Below are 13,417 nucleotides of genomic sequence, written 5' to 3'. Positions count from 1 at the left end.
GAAATGAGCTACCTCTTAATTTGCCTTGAAGCCTCGGGGAAAAGCATGCACTGTTGGAATAATAGGAATGGCGGTCTCGTACGAAGACGGTATCTAGATAGATACTGTTACCTATCCGCCACAGCCATAGTGTGGCTGGCGGTTGCTAGCATCCGAAAGTCAGCAGGCGTTATCTACAGGCCATCGTACGAAGGAACGTATTCCATTTGCACGATACGTTGAATATAGATCTACTTGCCGTCACCTGTTGTACGGAGTGAAATCTATCTGGATGGTGAAGCCATTCTACGTACACACATTTTGATGCGCCACAGTGTGGCTGGTTATGTGGCACCCTTCGGGTGACACAATGGGAAAGGTTGATTAAGTCTGTTCGTTCAAACATTATTTTCGTAGATGTAGACCATCTTTAATTTTACTCTTTATTTCAGATACTGGTCGTATCACATTTCGACTCTATGGAGCAGCTTCATGATTAAATGCAAGATGCTCTGAATCAAGGCCTGTATACTCGCTCTTATTTCATTGCGCCCCCCATAACAGATCTTATTATGTAACACTCCGGTCTCAATTTCATAGCCCTGGAAGGGTCAGCCACTTCATGGCCAAATGCGTATATTATTTATTCGGTCAACTTTCTATGTCATTGACACTAAGTGATGTGAATAACAACCATGCTATTCAAAATTGTATAAAACAACAAGTTCATTCGAAAAGCCTTGATTCCAAAACCTACTCCCCTATGCTTAACTACTATACACCTGTACAGCACAACCTTAAGCCTGAGCAAAGCGAACCCGCATAGCTACCGTAAATCAACTTCGACTTCACTTCTCTACATCAGCAAACTTATCAAAGTAATCTAATCCCTAGACAAATATCGAACGACTAAAAGTAGCCATTTCTGACTGCTTTCAGACCTTTGCAGCCATGTGTCTCCGATCGGTAAAGCAGCATCACTGCGGCTCCGATTTCCACGACCAGGATAATCGTTGGTGGGGAGCATTCCTACGTAACAGAAATGAACCCCTGAAGATTTGCAAAAATGGCAGAGGCGACAGAGCTTGTGGTAATATCAAGGATGATACCAAGAATCCCGTTAAAGTATCCAAGATTTGCGACCCTTGCAAGGCACAACAAGCAGAATCGGAAAGAAGACAGCAAGAGTACATGTTTGACTATTGGGCACAAGACCCCAATTATGGATTTGGCAATAATTACACCTACTAGATCGACCCTCGCCGTTGATCGAGCATTTATTCCGGCAAAGGCAAGTGGCTACTTTGTAAGCCCTTTGGGATAAAGCTACGGAGAGAAAACACTTGGCCGGAACTTCAGCAAGATCACAAAAATAGTGACACAGCTAGAGATGCTTATCAAGCTTAATACAGAGACATTATCACCATGGTAGATTGCCCGGACGTCTCGAGAGATTGGCTCCTGTTGTGATAAGCCGAAGCTTGGCCTTGCCAATACCTTGTTATCAGTCACATTTCTGTAATCAGAAAATTGACCCCGTATTCCACCATAAATCGTAATCATCGTCTTCAGTGTCGAGCTTTTGATCAGAATACGTCTTTTCTGCAGCTATTGGATACAAGACGGCTTCAATCTGTGCATGATATGTACACAAGTATTGTTCGTAGGCAGATAATCAATTATGGTGATTCAGGGCGGCTCTTGGCTTTATTTTGTATCAGTCGGCCTGGCCCTAAGTATGGATTGGGAAAAGGGTTTCATTTGCCTTATTCCACAGTGCGAAATCGGAACAGATAACTGGATTGTAAGGCAGCCAGTGATCAATGCTCGAGCGAGATGATGAACTGGTATCAAGCCAGCCACATGGCAACTGCGAGACCTTCATCCAATAACAGTGGGTTGAATACAAAGCTCGATGTTACTGCACAAAATTGTGTGAGTTAATCATGTGGTCGCCGCCTACCACGTTACGTTATTCACTTATGGTCCATCTTGCACTGATATTCTGCTGGTTTTCAATACAATGATAAAGTTATTAACTTCATTACTGGTTGTGCAAATATTTTTGTGATTAGATCTTCTTTGCGGCGGGAATATTTTAATCACATTCATCATATTTCAACAGTTACAAAAGCAGAAATCTTGCATCTTGAGACCCCTGCATTTAAATTATGCCTATCTGTTCACTCCAGGACACTCATTAGGGCAACCCGAGGCCTCAAGAAACCAAAGTTGTGGAGCACCAGCACATCTATCGATACATCTCAACATTCGTCAAGGTATTTCCAACTCTCAATAAGCTTTCACACCGTCAACTGATCACTTCCTGTAGCTCTCAGACTCTTGGCAGCCATGTGTAGACAACAGGTCCTCCAGGACTTTTGCACCTATGCTGAACACGACGGCGAGGATCGTTGGTTGGGAGTTGCAAGACCCGGCAAGATCACCAAGTGTTCTGCGGCAAGAAGAACAGGAACCTGCGCAGCCGGGGTTCAAGACAACTCCATTCGTACCAAAGTAGAAGCGCGTTGCCGTCCCTGTGAGCAACTTGAGCTGCAGAGACAGGAGCAATTCACGTACCAGGAGAATTACTACAATCCCATGCCTGACTACGACGACATTGACGACGACCCAAACTACACTTACTCGAATCAGCAACAACAATGATAAAGCAGCCATTCTGGGGGTATCAACGAGTAGTTTCCACCATGGGTAATGTAGGCAGACAGATCAATTTGCTCGAGCTGAAGCAAGGTAGCAAAAGAACACCATGGCTAGTGAGACTCACAAAACCAATACAATAGCCCAGATAGGTGCCTAGCTTAGGAAGGACGAGATAATACGATAGTTCTTTGGTGGTATAAATCATATGATATCCGTTGTTTCGTGTGGAGTGCATGCATTGCTACTTGCTGGCTGGAAGGCGAGGTGGGAGCGGGCGTATAAAGGAATATTGGCAGCGCCGTTGTCTTGCTCGAGTTTATCTTGATTCTCTGCATTGTTTTCACTTTCTGCTTCCCGCGGATACTCACATGGCTACATGATGATACCACCATGTTGCTAACAACATATCGACCATGTTGTTTGAAAGGTCGCTGTAGTCTTGTTCACATCTCAATAAGCCAAGACCATGCAAAATTATCACAAGGGATCAGATCAAGAGCACTGTGAGTAGTGGGCAGTATATGAATGAGAATATATCAGGATATGATGTCAGGTAAAGATCAGGACTTGCATCAAGTGGCTAAGGAGCTCGGCCGTTAAGGCGAGAGAGACCAAATCGGCCTAAAGGACTCTCTGTGCCTAGACCAGCCTTGACATGCCCTGCGCACTCCATTAGAGGATTTTTCCTGTATGATCCGGATCTCCCTGAACGGATATTTGACTCCGTCTCCATCGGCGATATCAAATCGAGAAAATCTCAGGAACCAATGGCAGGTTTGCTCGCTCGACCTAAAATGTAAAAGGTACCGAAGAGGGCAGATTATGGTGCGCCCCGAGCTTTGTTTGCGGCCGAGCGCAAAGCTAAAAGAGCAGCGTGTGCTCAGGGATGTCGCGGTCCATCTAGCGATGTGCCTCGGCTGGCTAGAAGCCTGTAGAACATCCCTATTCCCGCTAAGCCTTGCCTTTTACAGCGGTCAAACCATATTTTGAGCCTACTGTTTCATAAACACAAGATTCAGCTTTGATGGCATGCATTTGGCAGTGGAGTGAGACGGCCATTTTGTATAAGTCGAGGCAAAGAGTAAATATGGAAATTCGAGAAACCATACTCTATTTCATCAGCCCAATCTGGAGAAAAAGAAAATAAAGAAACAAAAGTGATCATCATATCACCCAGCTAGGCTGTGCCCACTTATTCGGGCCGCTAAACAGCGGGATCAGTCGGGGGTTTAAATTAAGCTTGTGCTGACGGGGTCGTCTGCAATATACTTGACGGCTGGCTTGCGAGCCCTTCTAGCCAATCGCATTTTCACGCTGGAAGTTTAAATGGCTCGCCTCGTGTTCTAGCGGCGCTCGGCACTGCACAGGTGAACAACGCCATGTGCAAATCCCCCGTATTCACTACCGGAGAGCCCTGGGGGTTGATGCAGCCGTCACGGAGCACATGTCCAAGAAGAGTTATGACATGCAACAAAAAATGATCCGACGTCAGTCATGGCTTCTTCATCTTTGCCAAGCAGGCTTGCATTCTGAAACAAATGTCGAGCATTGGGCCTAGTCGGCAGTATACAGAACTGAGCTAAAGGGGCCTATCGTTGCTGAATCTTGCTTCTTGGGCCGTCAAACTGGAGCACAATGCTTTCCATTTCTCTTTCTGCTCCTGATTTGGTATAGGTTTGCGACACGAGTTACACAGAGGCTCATGGCTCGATTGTAGTTGCTCCTTGGTGGTGGCTATAGGATCATTGTGAAGTATTAAAACTTGCAACTTGCACTTCCTCATGGCTTCAATTCCATCAAGCTTCACGCTCCGCTTCTTGTCTACATCTCGTTCCTTCGCTTTCACGCTCGCTAACTATTTTTGACCATTGACTTTCGCTTCTTGACGATTCTACCTTCTTTCGGCTTGCGATTGACTCGCGGAACATATCTATCTGTCCATATAACCATCCTTCCTTCATCCTTACGATTCTTTCAGCCAACATGAAGACTACACAAGCCTTGTCTACTCTCTTCCTCGCCGGTCTCTCGGCCGCTGTCCCCGTGTGGCCGGACTACTCTCTGACCGGTCTCTCCTCGCTGCTGCCAACCGGTTCAAGCCTAACCGGATCGGCTGACGCTGCCGCATCCAGCAGCTCGGCTACCGCAGCTAGCGGCTGCACGGCCTACACGGTGCTTTTCGCCCGCGGCACCACCGAGACCGGTACCCTCGGCACCGTCGTGGGTCCCGGCCTCCAGAAGGCCGTCCAGTCGTCACTCGGCGCGGACCAGGTCACCATGAAGGTTTGTTGACATTTGAACTCTTATACTCATCCACTCCCTGTACTGACAATCGCGAAATTCAGGGTACCAGCTACCCCGCCGACATGGCCGGCATCACCTCGGAGGCGACCGGTTCGGGCCCGGGCTCCAAGGCCATGACCGCCGACGCCACGAGCGTCTTGTCCAGCTGCCCCGACACCAAGATCATCTTGACCGGCTACAGCCAGGGCGGCATGGTTGTGCACAATGCCGCCAAGCAGATCAAGGCGGCTGGAAAGTCGGTCATTGGCGCCGTCACCTTTGGCGACCCGTATGTCGGACAGCTGCCCACGGGCGTCGATGCGGCTCACTTTGATTCCTTCTGCGCCAGTGTAAGTCTTGAATCTAAATCCTTGCTTCTATTGTTATATGTTTACTCAATTTTCTCTAGGGCGATTCTGTCTGTGGAGCTGGATCGTACGGCTGCGCCGCCAGTGGTGGCTGCAAGTCCAGCAGCACAAGCGGTCATCTCGGCTACGGCTCTGATGTCAATGCTGCCGCCGCTTTCATCAAGTCCATTGCTGTTTAAATGAGACTCCCGGCAGCCAACTATTTTTCGACTAGAATCTCAAGCACTTGCTGGCTTTGTAGCATCCGTGGCCACAGTGATGCATATGTGGCTCTGGTTCGAAAAAGAGTAATTTGGTGTCTCGACTCGAGCTGTGAAATTTAGATTTTCCATTGTGTGTTTTGACTGTTGACAAGGCTTTTGTGTCGGAGATGTGGTTGACATTTTGTGCTTCACCGGTGAAGCTGGTAATTTTCCTTCCCTATTTTTCTTTTTTAGTGCCTGACGGTGTTTACATTTGGGTACGAAGTGTATACGAAATTTTCATGATCAATAAAGAGTACATGTCTCACCTTTTCTTTTTCTCATCAGATGTACCTGATTGTGATTAACTATAGCCCTAGTAAGTGATTGCCAATGTCGGAAACGTCCCACGATATTTTATGATGTTGGGTAGGTAGATAAATAGCATATGACAGGCTCTCTTCCAGCTCAGTATCCACTGTACAGCAGTTCTGGTTAGTGGTAGCGAGGGGCAGACCAGCTAAAGATTAGCGTCCGGTTTATATCCGCCAACCGAAATGTCAGATTATACTCGACGCGAATTCGCAGACGTCCTAGTAAGTATTCTATATTGCGACTGATGGCGCAAGGTATCACATAAGATAGACTGACTTGCAAGGCACCTTGACTGTTTATAAATACACTCGACGGCACAAGCCACAACTCATGTTGACGAATCAATCTTTTCTGGTCCTACTTCCCTATTTGGACAGTATCTTGGCAGTGGGACCAGAGTGGCGACGCATTTCTTCCAGCTGAGCCGAAAAGGGAAGGTCGCATCTAGCAATACCCAGGGACGGGAAAATGGCACCGTGGCAGAGCTTCAATCAAACAGCTGATTGAGTGCCTTGGCCGACCAAGATGTCCCTTCTCCAAACGCCAAATACCATCGCGCTTCATCACTTTGCACATCAACGCATATCTGGAAAGATAGATCGAAATGAGGCAAATGGCGGCGGAATCTACGTGGTCGTCGGTGTTCCGAAGGGCCAAGAGCGTATGCTACATCATTGGGGTTTGGATCCTCTTCCCACTGATGTTCACCTTTGCACTCTACAGCCTCTTGGCGCCAGTCTTTTTCGACTACTCAAAGCATCCGACGAGGCCAGACACGCACAAGAGCATACCCGTCACGGGCACGCGAGAAATGATCTTTTCCGAGCATGAAAACTACATGAACCTCAGCCACGAGCACGACATGCTCTGGATGGACCTGCTCACCCCCAACGGCGGCTTCGTCAAGCGGCCCGACAGGCATGGTGTCGAGCGCAAGAACGGAATCTCCATGTTTCATCAGCTGCACTGTCTGGGCATGATGCGCGAGGCCGTCCAGAGCTTGACCGAGAGGCTTGCCGCGGCCGAGGCCGGCATGTCGTCGTCGTCGTCGTCGCATTCTTCTCGCAGGGCGGCTATGGGGGGTTCGCATGGTCTCCATGACCCGGAAGCGGAGCCGGATCATTGGCTGCACTGTTTTGACTATTTGCGTCAGGTGAGCTTTTGCAACTTTGTCTTTTATTTTCTTTCCATGATTTTCCAGGTCAATCTCAATGCTTATGATGTTGATTAGGCCATTCTTTGCAATGCGGATGCGACACTTGAGCCGCCTTCGATAACCTTTCAGGGAAAGGGAGTGATTGATGGGATGATCAAGCGAGAGTGCAGAGACTGGGAGGCTTTGTATAGTGCATCAACGGAGTCATCTTGAGCGTAGTGACTGATGAGATCATGAGTTGATGAACGGTAGCAAATAGCAATTTGTCTAGTGCCAAGCGCTTCGACATCTATGTGGCTCCTCTCAATCAGTCTGTGTTGACACCTCTCGGTCTCGTGCCAGCAGGCATTTCACTGCTGCGAGAACAAAACCGAACGCTTTTGTTTCCGACAGGCGCTACTGGCATCAAATGCAAGATGTATGGGGAGGGGCAGAGTTTGATGATAGTGCCGGCCATGAAAACCATGGTGTAAATTCTGCGCACTTCAATTAAGCCTATGACCGAACTGGAAACCATTTCGCTACCAACCTCACAGCCCAAGCCTTGCTGAGCAGTCAATACACGCAGGTCTATCTACTGCGACTTTTCATACCAAATGGAAAGTGTAACATTGACGGCCGGAAAACCGAAAAGGGAGAGAAGAAAATGAGACGGGGAGTTACTCTAACCCGCCAACGAAGATTGATCCTGCCATTCTTTTCCTTCTGTTATTCTTTTCCTATGCACGTCAACCTTTTTGCTGTCTTCCTTCCCCTGATTGTATGCGGCCCGATCCTTGATCGAAGTTTGTGCTGATTTCTTGCGAAGCTTAAGATCCTGGTCTTGCAAGTAGTCATCTGCAATCTGGAGTGCCGTCTTGCGGAAAGTCACGAGTTGACTGTGGGAAGCCCACTTGGACTCTGGCTCAGCGTCGTCCGTTTCAAGTATACCATCTTTGGTCTTGCCAGGTGAAACAAAATCTGGCGCAACACATTTTTCACCCAAGAATACCACTGAAGGTGACCGTTCAATCTTAACTGATTTCTTGATTTCCACCTCGAGGTCATCGAAGGCACCCAGTGGCTTCTCGTCCGTGTCATCAAAGTCCGGTTCCAGGAAGTCATCCGAGTCCGTGTCCGCCTCTGTGGTGGGCAGCTTGACCTCGGAACAATCACGTTCGTCATCCGACTCATCTGTCGTGTCACCGTGTTCGGCCTTGACCGTTGGTGGCTCGGAGTCGGAAAGGGCCCCAGTGCGGTCTTCTCTACCGGGAGCTAGCCGGGATAGCTGTCTCAGCCTCTCGTTCTCCTCTTCCCTGGCCCGAGCAGCAGTAGCATCGGATTCAGCTTTCCGGGCTTGCATCATCTCATCATTCTTCTCCTTGACGGCGAGTCTGAGTAGCTCATTGCAGAAACCGTGGGCATAACTGTTCTTGCTAGCCACGCCCTTGTATGGTCTAGCCCACTCGGCAATGGAGTTGTACACCATTTCAAAGGCCATGGCCGCGGCTACCGTGTTTTCCGCAATGCCGTAGAATGTCAGATGCAAGGACGAGCGCCCCATTGTCGTGTAAGATTTACAGTCGAAAAAGGTATTCATGGCGCTCATTAGAGCGCCGACGTAGCTTTGTTGTCTCACGGACTTGTACTTGTCGCCGTCGAGGCGAATGATTGCGACGATGCTTTGCCCGGCATATTGCTTTTGCTGCTCGGGTGCCTCATGAGCGAGGAGTTCGGCCTGCGTTACATTGTTTTGTGCCATCCATCGTGATGCTAGATGCAAAGCTGTCTTGGCCTCTGCCTCGGGTGTGTTTGGATGGTTTGCGCGCTCCAGGCACTTTTTGATCCGCTCCGTAATGGCTTTGTCAATGTTGGCAGTGGAAGAAGACTTTGTTCGCACCTTGTCTGCTAGCTCCTTCACCGTCGCTTTATACAGAGGGGCGGGGAGCTTCTTGGGCAGAGCGCCAGAGCGACGGGTGCGGCGTTTGCGGGGAAGAGATTGATCTTCATCTTCAATATCCTCAAGCATGCGTCCATTTATGCTGGGAGTCTCCATGTTTCCCCGACAGGTCAAGCTCAAATTGATTGCGGAATAACTCAATATGAATGTGCAGGAAAAGCCGTCGAGCAAAAATCCGAGACACGAATTTAGCTTAGCTGTAATGTAGAGGGTTGTCGACGGTCCCTTTGCCGCTAGACGACAACCAGCGGGTGAAGCTGCAGTGGGGTGCCTAACGCAGGTCAGCTAACTGCATCCTACCCGCTGTACTCACATCCAAGGCCCCAGCTAATGATCTGCTCGCTGGCCGACGACTGTGCCATTATCTCAACAACACCAATCAAGCAAAAAGAAATTTGATGCACTCAGGAAATAGGCACACATTTCCCAACCCCACGTGTTCCTTATCATGAATTCCCGAGATGCGACACACAAAACACTTCCTTCTTCTACTCAGTGCCTGACGAGCAGAGTTCAGGTTGCACTCATTGAAATGGCAATCGATCATTGGCCTGGTTTTTAACTACCCCAAAGGCTTATCGAGCCTGCTGCAGGAGCAAGGTTCTCATGACCTCCTCAACACCATGATTTGCACAAAAAAAGCAACTTTTCATGATAGCGACATTCGGCAGATGATTTTGCCCTCGCTAGCTCGCTAGGAATAAGTCTCACTCATATTCTCCATCCCAAATTTTGTGCAACGTCAATATTGGTGTGTTGTTACGTATATCCTCTGCCTCGGTATTTCCTTGATTTACTACATCAAGGCGAAGCTATTCGCGATGGCGGAGCAAGTAGAAGCTGTTCAGTGCAAACGATAAGGAATGACGGTCTTGTCCTTGAAAATTATTCATTTATTTCTCAATGAACGCGCTCATACCTGATTGACATTGTACTCATCTATGACACTTCTCACCTCGGAAAAGCTCTGATCAACTCCGACGAATGGCATATCAAGCCCAAACCCTTCAGGACCACCGACCTTTAAGCCGGCCTCGCTCTTCCACAGCGGATGAGCAGGCAGCGCAATCACGTCTACCCGTAATCCATAGCGTAGATCCTGGGAGCCGATAGCCTCACCATCTTGGCCAAGGATCGATATCAGATCCGGCACAGTGCAAACGACCTCCTGGCCATCCTCGGAACCGTCTGGCGACAGTGCTGCGTATAGGTACTCGTTTTGGAACGGAATCCTCATGTGGTGATCCCGCATTGGCTGTACTTTCCCGTGACGCTTCACGTCTTCGTCCTCTGCGGGCGCTATAACAACGACTCCCATCGTGTAGCCTCCTCCAATGTACCGCTGCACGTCCACAATCTTTCCACGGTAAAGTAGCTTTCCCGGGGTCTCAGCAAACTGATTTTGATTGTTAGCCATGAATTTCAAAGTTGCCAAGGAATTCCAACTCACGATAGCATCGACATGGTCCACCTTTTGCCTTCGGGCAAGATGTACAGCTTTGCCTAGGAACCAAGCTTGCGACAGCGTATTCGGTACTCCATATTCCTTGATGACGGAGCCGGCAAGAGGATTCGCACATACAGCACAGCCCAGGCCGAGCTCGATTGCCGTAGTGCGCAGTATGCTTTCGAGCCGTGTGGGTGTGTCCGCATGCTAGACTAGTCAGTTTGGGAACTCTTTCACGGATAATCTACATCAGACTTGGGAATACTTACCATGACTGCTGATACGTTACCACGGGCGTCTGAGAGAACGCAAGGAGTCATGCTGTGTCCATAGACACTGAATGTCGCTGAAAAATGAACGTTAATATTCCAGTCTGTTTGGAGGGCATGGGATGATAATCAACTTACCATGGTACATGGTTGGATAGGCTCTTCCCATGGCATCACCGTCCACAATGGGAACGTCAAAGTGCACGGCCGGAGGGAAAATGCTCAGTCCATTACCGCCGCCGCTGTGACGATTGTCAGCCTTCATCCATCATCGAAAATGCAAATTGTAAACATACATTTCATCCAACAAGAGTGCATCAAAACTTTCGTTGCCAAGTATCTTGTTGGCGGCTTTGATACCACCAATGATCTCGCCGCCTCCTGCGATACGCTCATTGATCACGCTCGGGCTGCCGTACCACGACCCGAAACTGACAATATCTGTATCCTTGAGTGATTTTGGAGATATAACCCTCATCTTGCCTGCGCTAGTCGTGCGCAAAGTACTGAGGCTCTTCAAAAACTCGTGGTGGGTAGGCCCACCGCCGCCGGTACCAAGGATGCCGCAACCGGTAGAGATCATTTCCAGGTCAACCTCGGATATATACCAAATTCCATTGCGGACATCTGGGCGGTATGTAGCAAGATCTACCTTGAGAGAAGGTTTGATGGTGGGCTCCAGAGCATCTGGGACACTAATCTTTGGACTCGAGTCTTCTTCATCGTTTTCTGCGCCATTGACCAGAGTCGAGGTAGGTAGAAGCGACGGGAGTGTATCTGGAATGGCCAAGGACCCAATTGCGCGGACTTGAATTCGCATGGCACCATTGGTCACATATTGAAGTGGCGTCTTGATGATCTCGACAACCTCGACATCATCGCGTCTCGCCCCCTTGGCCATGGCCTCGTCAATGGCTTGTTGTCGCACCTTGTCCACAATGGCCTTTTCGTCCTTGCCACCTACAAGCTCGATCGTGTCGACTTCTCCCGAAACCTTGGCAATGGCAGCGCCTACTGCATTGGCTGCGCCTTGGTGGATTGGGCGGATGCACTTTTCTACCCCATCCAAGTCGCCCGTGACGAGCAGGGAACCACCGCCCACGAGGAGAATATGCACTGGCGCTGAAGATACGCGCATTTTCTCAATCACGCTCTCTAAACCCTTTTTGATGCTTTGATATGCGCCATCGACCGTACTGGACGCAATGTCTTGAACCAGGCTTGGGTCGCCGAGTTGAGCTTTGCCCATGGCGACGATGATATCTGTGGCTGTCACCGTTGAACCTCCAAATATTTTTGCCTCTTCCTGAATCCGGTGTCCGACCGACCCGGGACCTACAGTGACATCTTTTTCGCGCAGGTCAACCTTGCTGCCACCACCCAGACCGATGGAGACAACCTCTGGCATGGAGAAAGCGGTGCGGACGCCGCCAACCTCTACGAAGCCAGGAGCTTGCCGGGGCAGTCCGCTGGGCAAGAGGGCGCAGACGTCTGTTGTTGTACCTCCAATATCAACGACAAGTATCTGAGGTAAAACTTCATTACCCGCTCCAGATTCTGCAGTTACCGACTTGGGCTGTGTCTGCTGGTTCATACCTGCCAGAAAGGCAGCGCCAGTCATGCTGTTGGTGGGTCCACTGGCAAAGGTCTTGATTGGGAACTTGGCCGCCGAGTCGGCGTCGATGAGGGTACCATCGTTTTGTGATAGATATAGAGCGCAAGAAAGATTGAGGCGTGCCATGGCGCGCTTAAAGCCATTGGTGACCCGAGAGCCCGTCCGCAAGATTGAGGCGTTCAATATGGTGGCATTTTCCCTCTCAAGCAGCCCTGTTGGGCCAATGTCGCGCGAGCACACGATGCGCAGCTCTGGCGCTTCTTCTAGCATGATCTTTCGGCACGTCTCCTCTTGCAGGCCTTGGTGATCAAGCGGTGAGAAAACGCCCACCAGTGCCACAGACAATACGCCGGACTTGACAATGTCCTTTGCGGCGGCCTTGATTTGCTCGGGGTTGAGCGGCAAGATCTCGCGGCCGTCCACTTCAAAGCCACCGTCCAAGTAGTATGCGCCCCCATCCAAGATGCGGCGCAAGCCGACCGGGAAGTCGGAGTACGGGGGCAGCTGGCGGGTAAAAGGGCCACAAAGTCGGACTACTGCAACCCGGTCGAGCCTCCGGGCGTCTGCTTCAACCAAAGCATTGATGAAGTGCGTGGTGCCAATCGTGACACTGAGGATGCGGCGCTGATCGACTTGAGACTGAGACAGCACCGCACGGATGGCGGCCTCGATGCCACTCGTAATGTCCTCGGTCGTGGCGGCTTTATGCGAGGCTAGCACACCCCTCTCCGGAGTATGGGCTGCTGTTATGTCCAAGATGGCAGCATCAGTATTAGTGCCGCCGACATCGACACCGATTCTGTAAAGAGACATGATGGCTGATGGGGAAGCGGCGTCAGTGCCTACGGTTGGTCATGTCTAGAATATGACTGCGAAACACGCTTCGTCTTATATCAAGTTCTCTTCTTCACCATGATCAAGTTGAACACCATCTAGATATTATAACCAATCAGATACTGGATTAGATTTGCAACTCTATTCGACGTAGTCATTGTGGATAGGAAATAGGCCGACGGTAGATAAAGTTGGCCGACAATCTCATCCCCACCTGCAACCCCTGCTGCGCTGATAGCACCCCGAGATAACACAACCAATGGAATGTCTCTCAACATCCACTGCCGTGATCTGAAATACTCCGGG

General features: G+C 49.7%; 5 protein-coding genes across 5 annotated transcripts; 3 read left to right on the top strand and 2 right to left on the bottom strand.

The window, feature by feature from the left end:
* Positions 1-2,331: 2,331 nt before the first annotated feature.
* PFICI_02432 (uncharacterized protein) lies at positions 2,332-2,646 on the top strand (the record flags this gene model as incomplete). The annotated part of the gene is made up of 1 exon (XM_007831013.1): positions 2,332-2,646. One exon carries the CDS (start codon positions 2,332-2,334, stop codon positions 2,644-2,646), a length of 315 nt encoding a protein of 104 aa, XP_007829204.1.
* Positions 2,647-4,626: 1,980 nt separating this feature from the next.
* PFICI_02431 (uncharacterized protein) lies at positions 4,627-5,473 on the top strand (the record flags this gene model as incomplete). Its single annotated transcript, XM_007831012.1, has 3 exons — positions 4,627-4,926; positions 4,989-5,276; positions 5,336-5,473. The coding sequence occupies 3 exons, from the start codon at positions 4,627-4,629 to the stop codon at positions 5,471-5,473; spliced, it is 726 nt and encodes a 241-aa protein (XP_007829203.1).
* A 982-nt stretch (positions 5,474-6,455) lies between these two features.
* PFICI_02430 (uncharacterized protein) lies at positions 6,456-7,082 on the top strand (the record flags this gene model as incomplete). Its single annotated transcript, XM_007831011.1, has 1 exon — positions 6,456-7,082. One exon carries the CDS (start codon positions 6,456-6,458, stop codon positions 7,080-7,082), a length of 627 nt encoding a protein of 208 aa, XP_007829202.1.
* Positions 7,083-7,671: 589 nt separating this feature from the next.
* Positions 7,672-9,042, bottom strand: PFICI_02429 (uncharacterized protein; the record flags this gene model as incomplete). Its single annotated transcript, XM_007831010.1, has 1 exon — positions 7,672-9,042. One exon carries the CDS (start codon positions 9,040-9,042, stop codon positions 7,672-7,674), a length of 1,371 nt encoding a protein of 456 aa, XP_007829201.1.
* An 817-nt stretch (positions 9,043-9,859) lies between these two features.
* On the bottom strand, positions 9,860-13,090 carry PFICI_02428 (uncharacterized protein; the record flags this gene model as incomplete). Its single annotated transcript, XM_007831009.1, has 5 exons — positions 9,860-10,342; positions 10,397-10,600; positions 10,663-10,739; positions 10,801-10,904; positions 10,959-13,090. The coding sequence occupies 5 exons, from the start codon at positions 13,088-13,090 to the stop codon at positions 9,860-9,862; spliced, it is 3,000 nt and encodes a 999-aa protein (XP_007829200.1).
* Positions 13,091-13,417: the final 327 nt, after the last annotated feature.

This window comes from Pestalotiopsis fici, assembly GCF_000516985.1.
Source record: "Pestalotiopsis fici W106-1 unplaced genomic scaffold PFICI_Scf_2, whole genome shotgun sequence".
Lineage (NCBI taxonomy): Eukaryota > Fungi > Ascomycota > Sordariomycetes > Amphisphaeriales > Sporocadaceae > Pestalotiopsis > Pestalotiopsis fici.
Note: the sequence above shows the minus strand (reverse complement) of the source record. Positions and strands in the feature narration are given on the sequence as shown.